The 23180-nt window shown below is 43.1% G+C and overlaps 1 protein-coding gene across 11 annotated transcripts in view; it reads right to left on the reverse strand.

Annotated features, from left to right (window-relative positions):
* MARCHF8 (membrane associated ring-CH-type finger 8) overlaps positions 1-23180 on the reverse strand; it is a 102980-nt gene that overhangs the window by 70606 nt on the left and 9194 nt on the right. For 7 of the 11 annotated variants that reach the window (XM_055810478.1, XM_055810447.1, XM_055810465.1 and 4 more), the window contains exon 2: positions 7520-7698. In XM_055810478.1, coding sequence (XP_055666453.1) covers positions 7520-7615 — 96 coding nt within the window. In that variant the 5' untranslated portion in view covers positions 7616-7698. Of the gene's footprint in view, positions 1-6452; positions 6546-7519; positions 7699-9799; positions 10636-10710; positions 11017-23180 lie in introns of those variants that run through there. The other 4 variants (XM_055810459.1, XM_055810485.1, XM_055810474.1 and 1 more) reach the window with 4 other exon arrangements.

The following is a 23180-nucleotide window of genomic DNA, read 5'->3' on the forward strand; positions in this document are numbered from 1 at the left end:
CTGGGGAACACCGCTAGCTACGGGCCTCCAGCTACGCTCTGTGCTGCTGGTCACAACCCTTTTGCCAGGGAAGAAAAAATTATAAACTCTAAAATCATGAGCTCAGAGCCAGGGCTGCCTATATGTAAAGCTGTTACACATTAACATACACCAGAAGTAGCCCCAGACCTGCAAAACATCACCACCAAAACACACTCGGCTATCACATAATTAAACAGCACCAGCCCTTCTCTTAGAAAACTGAAGAACAAGACTCAGCTTATTCAAGTGAACTGGTAATGAAAGGTAGACAGAGATTGTGTTAATATCAGAGAGGTGGTTTAAAAATTCAGGTTAATGTAACAGCTACAGATCACAATAATTAACTCTAAATTTCTAGTCTTCAGACACCAAAGCAAGAAGTTCACAGGCAATAAGCAGACAAAATCAAAACAGAGATTGTATGTGAATGAGTCTGATTACAAGCAAACAGCAAAATCTGAAACTTCCAAGTTTCTGCTCTGAAGCATCAGTACATAAAACTCTGCTGCCGTATCAACTTCTGTTAGATTTTATAATGTTTACTGAATTCTCAAAAAAGAGGGTTTTCTCCTCTTCTTCAAATCCCTTTCAGAAACCACTTCCCACAGTTTGCCTTTTGTAGTTCATCTCCACTCAGAAGCCATCTGCTCCTTTCCTCACACACACATGCTGTACACACTCCAAGACAAACACAATGCAGAATCAAATAGCGCAATCTGACTTTTTTTTTTTTTTTTTTGTCAGAACTGCTTAAGCGGGAGCAGCTCCCTTCCCTCCCATCCCATCCCTCCTGCCTCCTCTCTTCCCACTTCGCTGGGGTTTGCTAGGAAGCAGCATGCTTTAGTGTCCAAGAGTGGGGCTCAAGAGGACCAGCTTCCCATCCTGCACTCAAGCACAAAGAGAGCAAATGGATTCGGGAAGGTCACAGCATTTTGCACATTTACTGTGATCGAGATGAAGCGATGCCTACATGCAGGGGGAAGACCCCTCTGCTCTCCACGCACCCCATGCCCATCACGTTCTGCTGCAGGGCTGGCTCAGCAGCATCAGCTGCAGAGTGGGACTCTGGCAAAGCAGTCGCTCTATAGGATCTACTAACAAATGCTTTCAGCTACTCAGCTTGTAGCTATACACCTCAAGCCCTTTAAAAGGCTAGCCAGCAGTGCTAGCCTTCTTTCAGACAGGGGAGGAAGGATAGCACAGGCACCCAAGGGACTTGCCCAGCACCTTCTAGCACGGCAGTAGAAGGCAAACAAATCCCATGCTCCAGACCACCGTTTTAATGCAGGCCTGGCTGCACTCTGTCTGCTTCTTGCCAATTTTCCAGGTACCACACAGAAGGGGAGGTTAGTGGTGCTCTTGCCAGGGTCATGTAGGAGAGAAGAAGCAAGCCCTGAAGTCAGCGAGGGGCAAGAATGGGACAGGGAGAAGGCAGGCATGCAAGCGCAGAAAGAGCACCTCGGGCAGTCACACCAGTGCCGGAGACCAGGATATTTATAGGAGTAAAGAAACAGGCAACGCCCCATGAGAGCACATTTGCTAGGCCACCTGACAGCAACTGCCAAGTGCTATGCCCAGGCAGGGTTTTATGCAAGTAACAGTTCAGGTGTCTTAACAAGCACAAGAACAACTCTCCTAATATCCCAAAGGAAAGATCACAAGCAGCGTGGTGTTTAAGTGTGTACAAATGCACCCATGGAGAATAGAGAGGTGTTCGGTGTGAAGCAGTTTCTCAAGCAATTTTCCTGTTTACTTGGTGCTCCTCATTAGACTTAACCTGCTAAAGGTAATCAGAGTGGAAGTACGTTTGGGCACCTGTTCCTACACTGACATGTTCCAAAAAAATCTGTTTTAGCATAGAAATCTGCCATGGAAATACCACCCTCTCAGCACAACAGCAACGGTACAATTTGAAAGGGTGTTACAACCATCTCAGTCACCTGGCGTATTCTCAAATGATGAGGTCTGGGAAGTATTCCTACCTGCTCCCAGACTGCAGAAACAAAAGCATTTTCACTGCAGCTCTTCACAGGTGCTTCCGTCACAGGTTGCCTGCTCTGTCAAAAATTTGTCTAATTTCTACTTTTTAAAAAGTGGGAAGTGTGACATCAGCTTTTTCTGAGAAATGCTTTATGATCCATAGAACAGGCTAAGTAAAAGCCAAGGTCTGAATTGTCACAAAAGGACTTTGCAATTCCCACTTTGAGGCTAAGCCTAGAAACAGCACAGCAGGAGATAAATTCTGCTTTCCATGGAAGACTGAAAGGATACTTGGACAAAATTTCTTTCATAGTTAACCAGTTTCTAAAGAAAGCAAATTTAATAAAGGAAAAATGCCAGGCTCAATGTTAATACATGACACGGCTCACATAAATCTCGGTATAAAAATAATAAGGGGTAAAATTCTCAAAGGATTTGCAGCCTGGCTGCTTAATGGATGATTTGGTTCAATGGGCAAGGAAAACCAAACACACACGCACACACACCCCCTTTACAAATGCCTGAGTATTTGAATCCAATTCAGCCAGAGCCCACATTCCCAGGTCAAAGTCCATAAAGCGAATGGAAAAGTTCACACAGTGCTTCTGTACCTTAGAAACAGTGTACCAGCTCTTAAAGTATCACGCTGGATTCAACCATGTAAAGCATGCTCCTTTATATTGCACTACTGATCTATGACTAACAATTCTTACAAATGCCTCTATTGCTTTTTCTTTTCTTCTTCAAGTAAGTCCTGCTTTTCCAGTAAGATGTGGCTTATTTGAATCAATAGGCCATAGTGCCTTTCCTGTTACACGATGCAAGAGATCATTAAGAAGGCAGAAGAAATTTAGCAAGATGCAACACGATGAAGATTTCCCTCACCATAATTTCATCCAGCCATAGGATAGGTAGTCTGCTATCTCCTGGTAGTCATAGTATCTCCACAGTGACACCTTTGAGAAGCACCTGCAGATGATTGAGATCATCACAGCACCTCTGCTGAGCACGCAGCAGCCAGTACTACACAGCACTTAGAAGACAAGAAGACAGTTTCTCTAGAGCAGAGGACAGAAGGAAGTTTTGGTTATCAACTGGAAACTTGCTAGTTTAAATTTGACTAGCACATTCATCTGCTTCTGTGATAAATTCTACGTGATCTTTGATGACAACTGTTTTTCTTCTCAGTGGTGTAGACCTGGGAAGCAAGAGCACTGCGCACCCAACACGACTTGCACCAACACCTCATGATATCTCATTCAAACACTGATCCCGTCCATCCTGATCTGCTTACAAGATCTGCAGAGATCACAGCACAGGAGGCCACAACTGGGAAGTTACTCGCACACTCTTAGAAGAGCAGTGTAGAAGCTATTGCTCAGGGAGCTTCACTCGCTGCAGCAATGTACACTAAGAACTTGTGGTACACATCAGCCTACTTCAGCAAGGGAGACACAAAGCCCTCAAACAGGGAGTGCTGTAACACAACAAAACCAGTGCAACACCTCAACCACGTGCCAGCGTTGGTTCCTCATTTCCAATCCAAATCCTGACAGCTGTTAGCTTTTGGATATGTCAGGAAACATGACTGCTAGTGTGCTACCCACCAAACAGGGGCAAGGGGTGGGATGCTGTAGCATCTCACAAACAACAGAGTGACTCTCCCTTAAACCAGGTAAGTATAAAGCTATTCCTAGTGAAGGATAAGTAAGAAGCTAACGATGGTTATTAATAGCCCTTAAAGCTAACAGTTCATCTGAGTTAAATGCAAGAGTAATAATCCCTTTATGACTTTCCCCATTTTTAGTGGGGGAATGGACAAAATGAAAGACTGCCATTAACAACAGTTTTCAACTATTTTAAATTTGAAAATTACACTAACCTGAATCAGAATCTAGCAGGCTCTGCTATTTATATATATCACTGAGGACTCCAGCCAGAAATGGTAAGCAGGAACTCTGCTTTTTACCACCTCTTCAAATTCAGTAAGATTTTTGCTACAGACTTCCACAGGTATTGAATCTACATGTTAATCTGCCATGAGGTACGCCTAGGGACTATAGATCACCCACAACTGGACTGTAATGATAAAGGTGGTAAGGATTTCTTGCTATTCTTCACTGTTAGTCACAAATTAGCAGCCCAGAAAACTTGCTGTTGCAGCAAGGAAAACTATTTCTAAACCTGGTCAGGCCTTAACTGGAAATACAAGAGCTACACCTTGACCAGAACCATGAAAGAGAAGAAACAGATCTGCACTGTTCAGCTTGAGAATTTTTCCTCTGCACCTCTACTGCAAATATGGATAATTAGACACATCTATAATCACAAAAGATAAAAGAATAGGATATAAAGCATCCTCCTTCTGGAAAATAGGACAAACACTTGATTTTTCACAGACTGGCAAAGTTCTCTCTCTAGGTACATTGGTACTTCATTTTCTGCTGCTGTGCTTCTTGAACCCTTCCTCTGAAGGATTTCTTACAATGCAGGATGCAAGGGGAGAGAAGTCAAAGGTCCAGTCTGAAATAGCAAGGACAAAAGCAAGGCAAAATTTCATCTAATAGTTGACACTCTACCTTTATTCACTTTGGCATTAGCCAGAGCCTGGCAATAAACAGGGGAGATTATGTACGTGATTCTGCTCACTCTACAAAGCACACACCTGGCAATACACTTGGTCTAAGAACATAGGCTGGTATTACAAAGCAAACCTACATTATTTATATCTGAAGTAGTAATACTGGTTTTGATTGTGGTTTGGTGTTTGTTTGATTTCATTCAGATTGGCAAGTGGCTTTGTACAACTCAAAACACTTCAAGACCACAGCGTACACAATTCTTTGAGGTGCTTACTGTTGTTCCTACACACAAAAGGTAAGGAGTGTTTCTATTACATAGTAAAGGTAAGGTAAGAAAACCATGACACTTGAATCAAACTGTGAAATGTTGCACCTGCTCCTGAAAAACTATTACATATTTTTGCAGAAATCCATGAGAACTGTGTCTAGGCCATGCACAACACAAAGAAATAACTATGAGCTGTGCTGCATCATGGGCAGTTATGCAACTGAAATATGAAAGTATTGAAGTTACACTGACTTTGTACTGAGGTTACAAAACTGAAGTGCAAATACCTTCTTTCTCAGTTTTACCTAGTGTCCTTCTCTTCTACAGCGAATGTTACCTAGGGCACAAAAAACATCAACTACTCAGCAGATTTGCTCAACACAGGATCATGATCACTTTGCGTGCTGCTCTTTACCTTGCAGTAGCTCCTATCTCAAACAGAAAACAGGCAGTCTGAAGTGATTAAATATATAGCAGCAATAATCTACAATTTCTTTCTCTTGCACCGTATCTCTCCTTTACTGTATAGTTCAAATATAAGCAAAACTCAGAGTCACAGCCAGTGGGTCCTGACTGCACCCAAGAGTTGTCAGGGACTCCGACTAGCAAGTAGCCTTGCATTGTCCTGACTGATGCAACACAAAATTTTAACTGGATTGGTCAAAGTCAGCACATTAACAACTCCAGCTCATTTGTTAGACCCAGCACTGAATGTTAACACCAGAAGCAATGCAGTTCACAGGAGTGGGGAAGAGCGTACAAGGGCTAGGCAGTGGCTTCCATGCACAAGAGCAGCTACAGTGTCACTACGCTATGCAGGACACTTGGGGGATGAATGAGTATGCTGACAGAGACAGGAAGGACAAGACCTGGGAAACATCAAGTGTTTCCAGGTTAGTCTGACCTATTGCCCACATAGTCCCAGTCCCCATTATTTCCTCTGCAATACTGCACGTATTTAAATAAATATTCTGTTCTGTTTCAAATATCCCAAGGCATGACAGTACAATAGCCACTTGGTATGGGAAACAATAATCAACATTTCAAGTAGTTATCGTGAAGGAAACATCAGGGAGACTCGTTAACACTGAAGCCGCTGTGTCAGAAATGAAGAATGAAATGAAGATGACAACTTGGGACTCCCACTCCTGGGCTCACTGCCTGGTCAGAGTTAGCAGAAGTTGTTCTGATCTGACTGGCCTCCTAATCCCCATCATCCCAGCAGAGGGTTGTTAATTCCCAGGACTGCCCACATTTGGCAGTGGGGCTTCACTCTCTCACAGCACACACAATTTCAATAAGGGAGGGGACCCAAAGGAAGAAACAGCAGAGTCCTCTTATCTAGAGAGCTGCCCAGACGATGGATGTGTGCAATGGGTGGAAAGCAAGAGATTCCAGCAGACTCTGGAGACAAGGTGCTTTATGGATTTAAAGCACCTCATCTGTGATGGTGACTTCTTGCCTGGCAACCCAAAGCAGCAGCGTTCCAGCCTAATTAGTTACTGGTTTAAGAATCTGAAGGGCTAAAATCCATCTTAAGGTGTTACTAAGGAGAAGACTCCAAAAAACAGCAATGGGACTATTTATTTTTACTGACTCACCAGTGACTTTGGTAGGTGCAATCTGGACAGCTGGTAGGTGAGAAGGATAGTCATGGCAGATGATCCTAACACATCAGAAGAACTTCTTTTATCCTACCCAAAGTTAGTCTTAGTGAATGCTTTTCCGTAACATGACAGTGCCTTTCTTGTCCCTTATACTTAAGCTATGCCCTATCTATAATCAGTATCACCCTAGATCTCCTCAGAATTAACCACTGCTGAGCAGACCACAAAACAAGCCCTGCAGCTGTACCATAATATGAATATTCTCTTGACCTGATTTTATGTTAAAGTAAAGCAAAAAAACATAAAGAAGTTTCTGTGGAACTGACAGATAATGTAAAATTCAATGCAGTACAGTATATGCTAGAACATGATGCCCACTAAGGTCTTCGGGCTGGATTGGAGATGTACTCCAGGGGTAAATAAGGTTGGCACACAAAGAGTAAACATGGTGTGCTATTAAAAATTGTTAAGCAGCCTATTAGATACTATTAGACTTCTAATCATTAAATACTTCAGATGTTTTTGCATTCCATTCACACACGCGCTCCCAAGTTAAGAATACAAATCATATCTCTAGAAAACAGCCAAGTATAGGTGCGGGTGTACATTTCCTTCCTTGTGATATTCCAGTCAATATGAACCACAACATGGCTACTAGAAGCTGTCAAGAGCAAAGGAAAACAGGATGCATGGCTGCATATAGTTCACACCCCGTACTATTTTTCTTTTAGAAAGGTAAAATACACCTATAACAGCTTCTTGTGACAACAACGCTGGAGTCATTATCCAAAACCCCTATCTGCCTTGAATTCTCATGCAAAATAGGTCATAGCTTGCATTTTGCAGAAGTTAGTGAACAACAATGTCTAGAATTTTGTAGTCAGCTGCTTTAAACTAGCAAATATGAGAATAAAGGGCTAATCTGGTAACATTCATCTTCACTAAAAGCAGCAATCGTGCAAGGAGTTGGGGCTTCGGAACAGAATCAGGCCTGATTTGATAACTCCTATAATTTTATACTTGGATAACTTCCTGTGAAAATCAAGCATATCTGACAGTACCTGTTCCTCTTTTTCTTTGGTCTTGCTCCTGGTGACTCTGGAAGAGGTAACATCCGGAGCTGGAATGACAGAGATTTGATGCAGTGGCATGTTCATCACACCGCCTTGTTTGGTCCTATCATTTACAGGAAGGAGGCTTGAAGGCAGTGCTCATTCGGTGCCATTGTCAGGCCTTGCACCTAAAAAATAAAAAGATTAGATGATGTTAAAGGAGCTTGAAATGCAATTATTTCTAAACCAAAGCTAAGCCATCAACTGGACCAACATGCACTTCTTATTTTCTCTCTGGATTCTCAACAGGAGAGAGTTTCGTGCACCGGCTGGGTGAAAAAAGACACAGGAGAGCTAGAACTAGACAGGTTAGAGCATAATTTATGCAAATGAGTGAATAAATAAACTATCAACCAGTTCTGAAAGTGGTCCAAGAGCAGAGCCAGAGGGCAGCGATCACACGAGTCTGCGTGGATAGGAAGGAGCAGGATGCTTAGCTTGGAGAGCTGCTCTGTGGGAGTGTGCTACCTGGAGGTGCGGAGAACATAGCTCATGCAGGTAGCTTCCTAAACTGCCAGCCCCACACAGGATCAACCTGCCTCAGGCATCATCCTGAATCAATCGGGCCGAATGCCGTAGCTTTGGTATAAAAACAGTGGCCTGCATTTGGCTCCTCTCATTCATGCAAACATGTACCAGTTGGCAATAGGAAGACGCAGCACATGAGCTGTTCCTTTCTTAAGGTTAATTAGAGAATAATATATTCAAAATCCCTGACTAGGTATCAAGAATCCACTGGACTACACACACTTTATCCTTCTTTTACTAATACAACAGGGAAACATTACACATAGGAGAGACAGTGATAGACATAAATTAACCAGAATTGGCAATGCTAATCTGAAAGGCAGGCATAATTAGCCATACCTTTTATTAGATTAGCAAAGTTACATTAAATAAAAAGCTTTTTGAAACATGTAGGATCAGGGAGTGTTTATTTGGAATGTAACCTGTCACAAATGATACACAATCAATTGTGTTTAAAGAAAGGATTAGAGGGGAATTAACACAGTGGGAACTATAATAAATAGGGCAACTGGATGATGCGCTGTAGTTTCCTTGACATACCAACTTTCTGTATGTTTGTTTCTGAATCTTTGAAAGCAGAAAACAGAGAATAGACAGATGCCCTACATATCATGTTGCTTAACAATGTGCAAGTAGTATAGCCTAGCACTTAGTGCATAATTTGTATTGTACATATTTTTTATTGAATATTTAATTAATTGGAAGTTTTAAAGATAGGCCAAGCTTCCCAGGTTTTTTGATTCTGCAAAATATGCCAGTCTGGTTCTATTTCTATTAGACTTCACAGGAGTTCTGCAGCTGTGTAAAATAAAAATAGGATCATATCTTTTGACTGCTTTTGATTAAACAAAAAAAAGAGAAAAGCATTAATTACATATCCCAAGGGACTTTATACAGGGAATGACAGTTCAGTATTGTCTTTGCACTGAGAGGGAAAGAGTTATCAGAGGTCATAAAGCAAGTAATGACCAAACCCAAAAGTGCACACACCACCTCCAGTCTCCCATTCACACACTCCATTTGCTGGATGATGCTATCTGCTCGTTAAGAGGGCTCAGCCAGATTCAAAAGCCTTACTGACACATGGTGTTGTGGTTTAACCCCAGCCAGTGACTAAGCACCACCAGCCATCACTCCCTCCACAGTGGGACGGGGAAGAAAATCAGAAGACTAAAAGTGGGAAAACTCATGAGTCGAGACAGAGATACTTTAATAGGTAAAGCAAAAGCTGTGTGCACAATAAAGCAAAACAAGGAATTCATCCAGCACTTCCCATGGGCAGGCGGGTGTTCAGCCATCCCCAGGAAAGCCGGGCTCCATCACACGTAACCGTTACTTGGGAAGACGAATGCTGGAACGCTGAACGCCCCCCTCTTCCTTCTTCTTCCCCCAGCTTTATATGCCGAGCGTGATGTCCCATGGTATGGAATATCCCTTTGGCCAGTTCAGGCCAGCTGTCCTGGCTGTGTCCCCTCCCCATTCCTTGTGCCCCTCCACCCTTCTCGCTGGCAGGGCCTGAGAAACGGAAAAGTCCTTGACTTGGTACAAACATTACCCAGCAACAACCAAACCCATCCGTATGCTATCAACACCACTCACACCAAATCCAAAACACAGCACTGCACCAGCTACCAAGAAGAAAATTAACTCTCTCCCAGCTGAAACTGGGACAGTATCCACACCTTATTCCATACTACTTACATCATGTCACACTTTCCAACACAACCTTATTAACCATCATCACCCTTCTCATCCTTTGATATGATACACAGACATCATTCTCCTAGTCCGTGGACCAACCCTGTAAACATGTGTGTAGAATGTCCATAAAATGCCCACTGCACTTGTTTAGTCCAGACTTTGTGCTCCAACTGTTATGGTTGTCACTCAGGAGAGGAGAGGTGGTGTGTTGCATGGGGTTATGGGGCACCAAAGCCAGCTCAGACTGTGTTGCTGCTGCATTTGCATTGCTTCTTGTAATGCTCGTCCTCCATTGGTTCAGGTGGTTCCTACTATAGCCATTCCTATAACGTGCAACTCAATTAATGGGTTACAACAATTTAAAGGTATATCCATTACAATCTCTACCCCTGGTCCCTTTGGATCAGTCCACAGGGTTTAACATTGCAGTGAACTTCTCCCCTTGCCCCTGCTCTGGCTTGGACTTAGCCACAGACCGCAGTTTGTATCTGCTCCAAGTGGAGCTTTATCTATGAACCACAGTGTCTCCACGGGTATGTCTGCTGCGGCACAGACTTATCTACTGCCACAGTTGCTTCGAGGTGGACCGGTTCCAAAGTGGCCTTAACCATGGGCCATGACCATAGACCTGCTCCAGCGTGGCCTTACCCACAGCCACAGTCCCTTCAGAATTACATCTGCTTCAGCATGGGCTTACCCATGGCTGCAGTCCCTCTGGGGGTGTACCTGCTCTGTCATGGGCTTATCCATGGCCACGCACTTTGAGATACTCCAACATGACCCTGTGCACAGCCACTGATGCTTCAAACTGTACTTGCTGCAGCATGGCCTTATCCTTGGGCCACAATCCCTTCAGAGCATACCTGCTGTGGCATGGACACAACCACAGACAGAGACACTTGGAGATATACCTGCTCTGATGTGGACTTATTTACAGCCACAGATGTTTCAAGGTGTCCTGCTCTCACATGGACTCATCCACAGGTCACAGTCCCTTCGACTCAAGTTCACACTGGAGTTCCAGCCTGTCCAGTACAGCAGCAGTGCCCTGGCCATCTGCCAGCCCAGGCGCATCACCATTCCTGTTATCAAAATGTTCCCAGGCACAGCAGAGCAAGATGATAAGCAGTAGAGCAAGCAGCAAAAGCAAAAAGCAGCCACTAATGACCACTAGACTCTAACAAACAGTAAGTCAAGCAAGCCCCATGGCAAGCACAGATACTGCCCTTTAGTAGCTTAACAGCAACAACAGCTATAAATTTGATCTAGCACATTCCAATCAAATCTGTTGTTACCTTGAACCCTTTGAGCCCCACGTTGGGCACCAAAAATGACTGTCACACGTTATCCCCAGCCAGTAACTAAGTACCATGGAGCTGCTCACTCACTCCTCCCACAGTGGGATGGAGGAGAGAATCAGAAGACTAAAAGTGGGAAAACTCATGAGTCGAGACAGAGACACTTTAATAGGTAAAGCAAAAGCTGTGTGCACAATAAAGCAAAACAAGGAATTCATCCAGCATTTCCCATGGGCAGGCGGGTGTTCAGCCATCCCCAGGAAAGCCGGGCTCCATCACACGTAACCGTTACTTGGGAAGACAAATGCTGGAATGCTGAACATCCGCCCTCCTTCTTCTTCCCCCAGCTTTATATGCCGAGCGTGATGTCCCATGGTATGGAATACCCCTTTGGCCAGTTCAGGCCAGCTGTCCTGGCTGTGTCCCCTCCCCATTCCTTGTGCCCCTCCACCCTTCTCGCTGGCAGGGCCTGAGAAACGGAAAAGTCCTTGACTTGGTACAAACATTACCCAGCAACAACCAAACCCATCCCTGTGCTATTAACACCGCTCACACCAAATCCAAAACAGCACTGCACCAGCTAGTAAGAAGAAAATTATCCCAGCTGAAACCAGGACATGTGGTCAGGATTTATATTACTTCCATAGATGTTAAGATGGCACATCATAAAGCATGCATGAAAGCTTTGAAGGCAATGCCTGCAAAACTTCTAGGTACCATATTTTAAAAATAAACCACATTTATATGCATAAACAAGCAACAACAAGGACACTTCCTTAATGGAGGACAGAGGGAAACACGGGACTTACCAGCACTATTGAATCTCAGCATAAAGCATAAAGAGAAAACACAGAACCTCCCTGGGTCCTCCACACACCTGTTCAGCTGCATCTCTAAAGGAGTCAGGCTAGAGGAGAGATCAATGTGGGCTGTGACAGGAATATCAAAATGCAATAAACAAGGCGGAAAAGGAAGGTATTTTCCCAAGAAAATATAAGGAAATGAAGTCCAGAAAACATCAAGCTCCAATGAAAATATGCGAAGTAACATGTTCTGTGCTACTGTCAGCAATAGCTGAGCCAAGGAGAAGGAGACGTACCCTGGTCTGTATCCCCCTCAAAAATGGTTCTGGGCTTGCAGGCAAGGACATGTTACTACCATAAAGAGAACAAGGAAAATTATTAGAAAACACAGTTAAAACACCTCTCATGATGACAAACAAGTCAAACCAGTTTTTCTACTGGCACTTTGAGGATAGCATGTGTTAAAAGTTCTTTGAAAGAGCTCAAGCAGCAGATACCCAATTCAAAGATGATGTGAAACAGCCCTCCTCTGGTAAAGGAGCCTGGCAGATGCTCTAATAAAGCCTGCCTTTGTTCAAGGGTGGCTTAAAAAAAGCTCTAAACTTAATCCAGATGCCACTCTACAGCATCCCCAATCTGGAAGGTCCCTAACAACGCACACACTCCAAGCCTGTCCGTATCAACTTGAAGCACATTAACTCCACAGTGCTAATTGAAGGATAAAAATTACACGGCTCAACGGACCACCTGCAATACCAAGTACAGACAGACAAGGGCCAGAAAGCAATGCCACTCAACATAAAGCAAGTTATGACAAGCTCCACCGGACGTTTTCCACACCTAAATTAGCACCACGTGCTCCTCAATCCAGGGGTGAGGAGTTGGGCACCTGTGTAGAGGGATCCCAGCTTCAAGCACATCGAGGTAGGGGCCCGCTAAAAAAGCGCTCAGTGAATAAATGCTAAGGCAAAGGAACTGCTCCTAGATGTTCCCTTCTCTTCAGGATTCCAGTGAGATGTTCAGGCCGTCCCTCACACAAAGTGAGGGTTCCTCATGACTATAGCACCTCCACCGAACAGCTGAGCACACCTGCCCAGGAGGTGGCAGATAAGGGCTCAGCTTCCTCCTCCCTTGTGTGTCGTTTATAAACCACACATACAAGGCAAGTCCGAGGATCGCCAGTGCAGATGCTGTTCTGTTCACAGAAGAAGGACTTTCCAGCTCCTTTTTGCCTGGAAAACTGAAGCAATCATGGGATGGCAGAATAGGAGAGAGAGGGTATGTGCACCAGCCAGGTCCCATAGGCAAGGCAGTCATCTGCCTCTGAAGGAGGGACCCTATTCTCCTCCCACCCCTATGGCTGTTCACATACTATTCACTAGAGAAAAATACTTAAACAAAACCTCTCTTAGGAGTTTGGGCATTCAGCAAACTATAATAAAAGTTAAGCTTGTTTTCATAGCTGGACTCTTTAGAGATTTCTTTACTGATGCTGCCAACAGCCAATAAGCCACAAATACAGACTACTGCTCTTGTCCAGGGAGGTTTTCTGCAAACCTGGCTGGGGAGCATGGGAATACCATACAATGGACAGCCTGAAGCTCTACTGTTCCCCTTATTTATAGCCACATTGGTTCCTGCAAAATGGATTCTAGCCATACTGCCATTACGGAGAGTCTTCAGAAACCAACACCATTTCAAAAGACAATAGAAGTCAAAATCCTGTCCTCAGAACCCACAGGAGATCTTAGTTCAGTGGAGCTAAGATCTCATCCACCCAGCTAGTCCAGTTTTGCTTTCTCATGGCAGGCAAAACAGTAACTAAAAATGCCAGCAGGCAGCTGGAACCACATCAGCTGGGTCCTCATTACATTGTTGTAACCATGAAGCTGCAGCAAGAACAGTCAGATTCAGAGGAAACAAGACAGAGGCTCTGAAGGTAGCTGACAAGAACTGAAAACGGAAGAAAAAGCATGCACATGACTTGGGCCTGGTGGCTGGGGCGTTCCCCTGAGCAGTGGATCTCCTGACAGCAACAGAAGCAGATAATTAGGTTCCCCTGGGTTATCAGCATTAAGTACATGAAAAGGGACAACTAGCAACAGCAGGTAACCTCACTATAACAGAAGCAGGTGGGCGACCACTTGAAACCCCACTTCCATAATCCACCCCATCAGGACCTCAGTTTCCCAAGTGACAAAACATGAACATAACTCAGCCATGAAACGAACCTAACAGTCTGTAAATCGCCAGATTGTTACAGTGAGAAGTGCCACTGGAAGGATGCAGGTGGAGGAAGCTGTTCTGTCATCCCTCACCTGCCACCCACTGCAGCTTCTCTGCCCATTAGGTATTCCAAAATAAAGGCTAAAGTGCTCTTTGCCAAAAGTTCTCAGCTAGACAAGGGCAAGTTAGCACAAATCACGGTTTCATGTCTATGGTTTGGTATCTACCAGAATCTAAAATCATGCAGTATGAACTGCAGATTTTACTAGGTCATTTACACTTCAGAAAGTCCACCGTATTCCCTTGCTACATGGCATATGCTGGAGAACTTCAGCAGAAGCTCTGGAGCTGTAGTGGCACTGGCTGCAGATGTACACAGGCCTTTCCAAAAGAAAAGCATCCTGAGGATGTATGTAGGTGTGTACACATGCTCTGCATTACTCACAGCAGGGGGAAAAAAAGGTAGCAGTCAAACATGTCAGTTGTTTTCCTATTTAAAGTACAATAAGTACTCTGGATTATAAAGAATCTGTCTTTACATGCATGAAGGATAAACCCTGGAACCTGAGGCAGCGGCAGGATGATAGCTGCCAACAGAAAGGAACTGGAAGGAATTTCACCTCTGAGTCATTCTGGTCTGCCCCAAGGCTTCTTACACTTTTCTTCAACACCCCTAGCCCCCTTTAATGAGAGTGAGCTGCACTGCATAGGTCAACGGTCTGATAATCAGTTGCAGGGTGAGCAGGTTAAAAATAACAACAGATTGTTGCTGCCCAGATAATCCAGACACTGCAGTGCTGTGCGCTGCCGTGACATCCTGCCATGGAATGGATGCAGCCTGTGGACTTAGGGAGTCCTATAGCTGCAGGCTGGGAAGTGCTGCCTTAAGGCTTTGTGGATTGTTGTGGCGAACTCTGGTCTTCTGAAACTTCCCCTCTGTGCAGCATGAAGCCTGACCAACCCAAACAAGAACAGAAACCTGCTGAAGAAACCTCTGACTGCTGCTAGATGGTGTAACATCTTCATCAGCTGGCTTACCTGCTCCTAGTGACACTTGAAATAATCTATTAATGCAGATTTGGAATCTGTTTTTCTTCTGGAGGTCTTGATGTGAAATCTCAAAACCCCCTAAAAAAAAGTAATTTGGTTTTGGGTTTTTTGGTGTTTGTTGTTCTGAAGGTAACAGAAGCCTGCATCCAGTGACCTCAACAGTACCTGTGTGCATCTTAACTTTTCTAACCTACCCTGACATTTCAGTTGCATATAGCTTATGCCTACTTCCTGTACGCTACATTTCCCATATTTGCAAATATTTCCAATCCTATTAGCTTGTGTTGGCTCCAGTTTGAAGCTTTTATTTGTTTGATTTTGAGCTTGTCCGGACTCCTGCCCTACTAATGTAGCTTACATAATTCTTTTCTAGAGATGACAGATGTGCATTTTTCAAAAAGAGGATCCTGCATCTGCCTTTCGTTTTCTTTTACTGTAGCTTAATCAGTACTTTGTTAACAGCATTATTTAGGAGATGTTATCAACCCTCATGCACTTCACATGCATTTGTTAACTTGACAAACACATCTAATCAAGGAAGCTTAAGGGAGAGAAACTAGCACTTCTTTCCCTACAGTAACTTTCACATTTCAGGGTTAGTACAATGCTGTAAGTGAAAAGAACCGTTGTTCTAAGACCAGGCAGATATAATTCTGGATTATTGCTATTTATAGCTATGCCACTGCCCATATATCATGCATTGTTTAGTAGCTCAGCTGCAACTTCTCTCTTCATTATCTCAGTTCCTCCTTTCCTCCACCTGCTAGTGTCCTAAAAATAATCTGCTTCCAGACTTAAAAACATTTTTCTTCTAATTTAATTTAAAAAAAAAAGTTATTATGAAGTTGAAATCAAAAGAAAAGCTTAGAAAGGGAACAAGAGATCCTTCTGCATGTTACTCATGTTCCCTTTGAAAGCTTCTCAATGTACAGGAATATATAGCTGTAGTCTACACACAGTGCATAGAGAAACAGAGGTGTGTACCAGCTCTGGCTGACTCCTTTCAAAATAAGAATATGATTGTTTTTACAAACACAATACAACTCAACAAGCAAGTTGTTACACTACAGCATCAATAAATAGTGGTCCCAGAGCTCTTAACAACCCCCTCCCCTGATTTCACTGGAAGCTGAGCAGGATCTGCACCTCTGAAAAACTGATACCTTAAAATCTGTCCCCTTCAAATCAAATCAGCTGCTAAGTGCAATTACCAACTAGCTCAGTAGCATTCAGAAGAATAAGAGTGTCACTTCCTCTGTTCTGATAACCAAATAATTTTTTTTTTGGATGGGACTCTAATGATTGTATCATTTTTGCCTGCTTATGCTACTAATAACAACTTAGCTGCATCAGAAGCATCAGCAATCATTCCTGATGTCCTGTGGAAAGAATAAAGCACCAGGTGGACTCCACACACAGAGGCAGAAAGCTTCTGCTACAGAGGCAAAACTTCAACTACATCAGTGGTCTGCTAGGTAATACACATTTTTAAGTACTCCCCTTGTACATTTGTTGATGAAAGTCTGTAATAACATCAGCAATAGTCCCTGGAACAGTCTCTAACTGTAACAAGCAAAAAAATAAACAGGTAATGCAGAAGTTTCAGTCTCTGCACTGGGAAGCCCTAATGGTGGGGGCCTGGAAGAGGTCAACAGCCAGGGCTGCCGTTTTCTCAGCCAGCAAATTGCTCTACCTCCTCCACTGCATTTTCAAAGCCATTTGTAAAGAGGGTACCACTTGTACTTTTGCCTACATAATCACCATTTCACTTCATCCCTTCACATTAAACATATCCTCCTGCCCCGAGGAGCCTCCAAGCAGACCAGGTCTAGCCCATGAATCACACCGCAGGCTGTGAGCCTTCACAGCCATGCTGCAGGCAAGATGCTGTGTCACAGCCTGTATGGGACTTGCCTTGCTATCACTCCTAGCTACGATCACATCAAGTCTCATAACAAGCAGAGACTGACTTCCTGAGAAATTAATGCCTCCCTCCAGAAGAGGCATTCTTCCCTCCAACTTGGCACTGAAGCCACCCTGCAGAGCAAAAGGCTGTCTTAATAACATCACTCAAACTACATTTTCCTTAAAGATAGGGATGATGACTTGCTTCTTCATAATACTCATCAGATAACAACATGCCACAGTACCATCCCTATTGCTACAGTTTTTGAGAAAAGCTGGTTTTCCTTCTTCATTACTTGTTCAAAAGCATTGCATAGCAGTAGCCTACATGGATTCCATCACAGTCTGCACACTGGTGATGCAACGGTCAATACACCTTTTCTTTAATAACCCACAGAAATGGTTAGAGAGAGAAGTAGGTAAGGTTTCATACAATTTGAAATTTGTAAAGGAAAACCAAAAAAAGGTCAGATTACTGTGAACACAGGTTTGGGAATGGCACACTAAGATTGCCACAGTTGGTCCCCTGCAATTGCAGATCACCCTGCAACCAGTGCAGAAGGGTCCACAGTACACCCACTGGATATAAAAAAAACACTCCCCTCCCTCCTATTCATAAGCAAAAGCCAAACCAGGAAAGACATCAAATGATATCAAGGACAAGGCAACACCCCAGATCTCCAGAATAACAGCAGATCTATTGGGAAAAATGCCCATGTGATCATTATGACTTGGCAAAGCACTCCATATGACAATTGATGGTCTTTAAAATAAAATGTTAATGAAGATTATAATCAAATGGAAAGATGGACATGCTAATACATGTATAGACCAGTGAAAGAAATCTGCATTAACATGCAGGCAAATTTCTAGCCCAGTACACAAGTCCACACGATATAATGTAACATGTATGAGTAATTTATGATTACTTTCCATTCTCTACTATACTCTTTGAGGTTCATGAAATCCAGCAAAAAACTGCTCTGTATTTTTATCTTCAAAATTAATAAAACTATTAAAAGCAAATGCATAAATTTACATTGAAGACAATGAAAGCCTGTGTTTCTCAAACAGTATAAATATTTACAATGCAAGATAGTGATGAAACAAAACAATCTTGTCATTGTTTAGCAAGGACATTGCTTACATTCTGTATTGTACACAGATAATGATGCATTTTTAGGAAAATCCTGTGGTACATCACTTATTTTCCATTACATCAGAGCCTAACAGTTGTAAAGGCCATTTATGTACAAGAGGCACCTATGCAACATTCTTCACTATTGTTTAACTGCTACCAGGCAAAACACTCCTCTTAAGCCAGAGTAAAAAGAATATACTATTGACTGTATGATTCTGTGTTTTGAAGAAGTATGAAATCATTTCTTCTTTGCCTGTGGGTGAATAAGAAATTTCCAAAGTGGTGCATGTAAGAATATATTTCTTTTGAATGATTTACGAGTTAAATGCCAAGTAACTCTTTATTTACAGGTTTAAGTTACAGCATATCTTTGCTCTGGAAGTCTTAATAAACTCTTGACTTCTGAATCATTATGACAAATGTTTAAACTCTTTCTGAGGAAATTGCTACAAGCCACATTCATTAGGACGATGAAATTGGAGCACTGAAATCCAGTGTCTTCAGAAGTTCAAGTATAGAGTAAAAGGGGCAATGTGCCAAGCATCCTATACCTGATGCTTTCACAAACTTGCATGACATGAGTTAATTATGTTTCCAACCATAATTTCCCACATTTTAAAGCAAACTGAACTTTGGCTGCAAAGCTAGCTGTGAAGTCATTTGCTATCCCCATAAAATTTAAAAGTTCAAATTTTAAATACAGGCGAATACTGTAGTCATTGAAGTAAAATACATTTTGGTGACACCTTTTTATCGGGAAGTATGTTCAGGCATAGCATGCCTACTTTATGGGGGGTTTTTTGTTTCCATCTTTTTCCATGCTGATACCTTCTCTATATATTTGCCAATGTCCAACAAGAACCCTCTCCCTAGAGGGAGAAGTGGGAAGGACCAGTAGCGCCAACTGCACAAGAGCTTGTGCTCCAGGCAGAATAACCAGCTGGAGGTGTCCACAGCCCCCTAGACATAAATGCTCATTTTTTATTTTATTTCAAATATCACCAATACAGAGGTGTGCTCGCTGGCTGCAGTTCAAGAAGGCAAATAATTTAAGTTCTTCAGTTTAGTCACCTCTGTGCAATGGAAGGATAACAGTACTTCCACTTCCCCGCTCCAGGCTGTTTGGGCTGTACAGATATCTTCTGTGGGGGATAGTACTGTTCCTTACCATGGCAATGTACGGTACCTGGTACAACCAAGAGCACAGGCCGAAGTGATACAGTAAGACAAGCAATCAGAGCAGTAAACATCTGAGTCACTCCTTCAGCTTCAACCTGCATCCTCACCAAAACCAGACCTTGACTGGCGACAGTTGCTAGCCAGACAAACATGGTATTTCTTATCAATTTCAACATGAAAATTATGCTAGAAGAGCTTAAGAACCTATGTGTCACAGCATTATCATTACAAAGTACAGCTGCATAAAGCCTACAGACAGAGCCCAGGTCTGTGAACAGAATTAATTCCCCTCTAGTGCCAGAAAAAGACAGCCTCTTCCAGCTGCAACTTGGTATCATGGGACACGTTGCACAGTTACAATGGCTGCATGTGCTCTTCTGATCGCAAGTGTCCCTGGTGTACTTTAAAGGCCAGGCAACCCATTTCACAGGGCTGACAAACTGCTGGGCTGCCCTCATCCCAGCTCCCCACGCCACTGCTGACACCAACAAGCACTGGCAGCAGAGAAGCATCAGCATAGTTTCCCTTCATTAGGGAGTTATTTCATCCGAGGATGCTGGCACGTGTACGCTGTTCTGCCTGTCCTCCCCCCACAACAGTACTCCGTGCCACCCAAAAAGAAGGGACTGGCATTACTGAACCCCACAGACAAGGCACTCCTTACTATGGTCTGTAAAAGGCCATTCATTTCTACCATACCTAAAATAGCCACTGGATACGATTGTGAGATGAATACACAACTGTGGATTCCTTTAAACTGCTGCCTTCTTACATGGACAAGAAACCAGTGTCCAGTGGTTACATCCTCACTCATTGTCCTTGTTCTCAGTTCAGTAATTAAGTGTTGACCCTTTCTGTCCCATCCAGTATTAGTCCTTTTGTTTCTACAAATATTTGGAAGTTTAAAGATTTTATGAGAAGTTTAGAGAAACAGCACAAAACTCCACCAATCCGTTCCTATGCACTTGCAAGATCTACATACGATCCTATTAAATCAAATCCATCACAGCATTCTATCACCAGAACTGCAGCATTTCTGAAGTCTGTCTGTCAGCCTCTAGCTGCCCATTGCCAGTCACCCACAGCCAGCTACAGGAAGCTGCTAAGACAGAGTGAAACACCCAGGTACACAGAAATTGTGCCTGTTCATGAGAAACCCCATGAATTGCATACGTCTGTTGCTGCTGGAACGAGAGGCTTGCAGTGCTCTGCTGCCCTACTCTTCAATAACTTCTAGTTTTTCCTCCAGCAGATGCTTCAAGCGATCTTTGAGTATCTGATAAGGGTGAGGAGAAGCCCATGCCATTAGAGAGCAACGTGCTGTGAAGACAAAAGATGGCTTAGAAGGAGCCTGGTGATAGCTGGGGCAATACGGTGGAATGGATTCCAGGATGCTGTCGTATATCCACAGGGCAAGGAAAAGAAGTTGGTAGGGGAACTTGTCCAAACAAAGAAAAGCTTAAAATAAAATTCAGGATCATGGCCACGTCACTGATACCAATTGACATGTCACATTTTTCAACCCAATCACATTTATTAGTGGCTTTTCTGTCTTCTCCCCTAACAGATGCTCTTTGTTTTAAATTAGTTTAGACAGGAGCCAGAGAGATGAGCCAAGTGTGCTAAACAAGGCCCATGTAATCCTGGTATTGTAAAATCTGAAACATTAATGAAGGTAAAATTTGGAAGGAACAGCAGTTTCTATCAGGTACCTGCTGAAATTAAAGGCAAGAAGAAAAAAAAAATTTAGAAGCTAAAATCTCATCAGTCCTGGAAGAAAACATACTCCTGGAAAGAGGGGGAGCATCGAACCTGTCGAGGCCACATCAGAATTTTGCATCAACAGCATTCAGAGCTGCAGTGAGATAAATCCACCTGACCCCACCCTGTTCTCCTTTACATTTTCCAGGACCCACATCTGCTGATCATGTGGTTTCCTTCTCTAAGTAGTTACAATTACAGTAACATTCAGGGACATTTGCTCTTCCAAAGAGCAGATACAAAAATTACTACTACTACAGACAAATAATTCAAATGTCTGCTGAATTAGGCTAATGGAGAGATAAGGACATATTTCTTTATTAACCATTTTAAAATGGCAAATGCAATATTTTTTTTTGATTGAAAAAAGAAAACTACTCCCTATTCCAAATGCAACAGATGCTAGAAAATCCAAGATAAAATCTCCTGTTTTCTGCTTGCTTAAAACAGTTGGCATGTTCCACTCCAGAGACAGTCCCATCTTTGGCACAGGCTCCCACACACGGGCTGTACAGCAGCATCAAGATGGTCATAAAGTATTTAAAGATGAAGGATATGAATTCAGCTATTTTTGAAGTGACAGGAATCCATAAGTGACCAAAACACTGCTGCTTTCTCCTTGGAGGACCAAATCAGTCCCTTCAGTCTCTGGGTGTTAGAGGAAGAAGCAGCACTGTACTTAGGAACAGGCATGGTCTCCTCTGTGTCACAAGTGCCTGACACCATCCTTCTCCATCAGCCATGCTCTCTCTGAACAGGCGTAAAGCCTTGGTCTTGGAGCAAGTTACACATCTTGTTTTACAGGGACATGTGCTATTCAGGGAACGGTATTACCTGGTGATGGCAAAGGCTCCCATTACCATCCTCTGTTGAAGAAGTCATTTAGTACAACCTGACATCACCTATATTTCCTGCAGAGTTAACACAAGTTTCACAGCTCAGCAAGGCTGGCTGATCTCTTACTGCCCCATCACAGACAGCAGTAGCCACCTGACTTAGAAATGAAACTAGAAAGAGTGTAAAAAGTATTCAGACCCCAATCTTTGGAAACGTTAAATATCTCAGCTGAAAAGCCTCCCTCTTCCTTGTTGGGCTGCTTCTGCAGCAAAGCCAGACAGTCGTCTTAGGATGCTCAGCCAATGTTACCTGACAGCTTCAAGCAGGAAACAACAACATAACACCTGTCAATGTTTGTTTCTGTGCTCATGGATTGTTTTTTTTTTTGGGCTGTGTGTTGGGTTTTTTTGGTTTTTTTTTTAAAGAAACCAAAAATTTCTCTAGGAAGATGCCCACCAAGGAGGGTGGGCATCTTCTCTGCCTAAAAAAAAAAAAAGACACTACTGGCAAAACTGCACCCTACAGCATTTAGCTGGGGCAACGACTCAGCAAAAATCCAGTGCAGAGTCAGTACCATCACCCTTACAGCACCTAGTCTCCCCCCAAAATTCCCTTCCTAAACGTTGATTCTGCCCAGTCTTTCCTGAATGGCAAAACAGAGATAGCACTACAGTCTCTGTTAGTTGTGAATATTAGTTATGAATACTTCTCTAATTAGAGATCAACTGTGGAATTAGAGGGTGGATTATTTTTAGCAATCATCTGATTGAGCCGGAGCTGCAGTCAGTTGTAAATTACTCGCTGCTTTTTCTAAGGCTACATTTTACACACCAACTTCCAATGCAACATTCAGTATCTCTTCAAAAGCTGTAATCTATCAGTCATCTTTGCAATGAAGAAAGAGGAACCAGCTATCATACAGCTGAGAATAGACTTCTTAAGTTCTTCAGTTTCTCACTCAAAGTCTAGAAAGAATGGCAAGGGAGATGAAGAGGTCTGTAAAGGTACAGCTGCCTTCACACACCAGTGGTGAAGACACAAGCTTGAGTAACCTATCCCTTTGACAGCTGTCATGTTGGAGTGGCATCTCTTATAGAAGGAGTCGGAGAAGGTGCAGTGACAGCATACTGTGCTGGTTTGTTGCTCATCAGGTTAAAGCATGACAGCCTGCCAGTGATTTT

Source organism: Falco peregrinus, chromosome 1 (genome assembly GCF_023634155.1).
Source record: "Falco peregrinus isolate bFalPer1 chromosome 1, bFalPer1.pri, whole genome shotgun sequence".
Taxonomy (NCBI): Eukaryota; Metazoa; Chordata; class Aves; order Falconiformes; family Falconidae; genus Falco; species Falco peregrinus.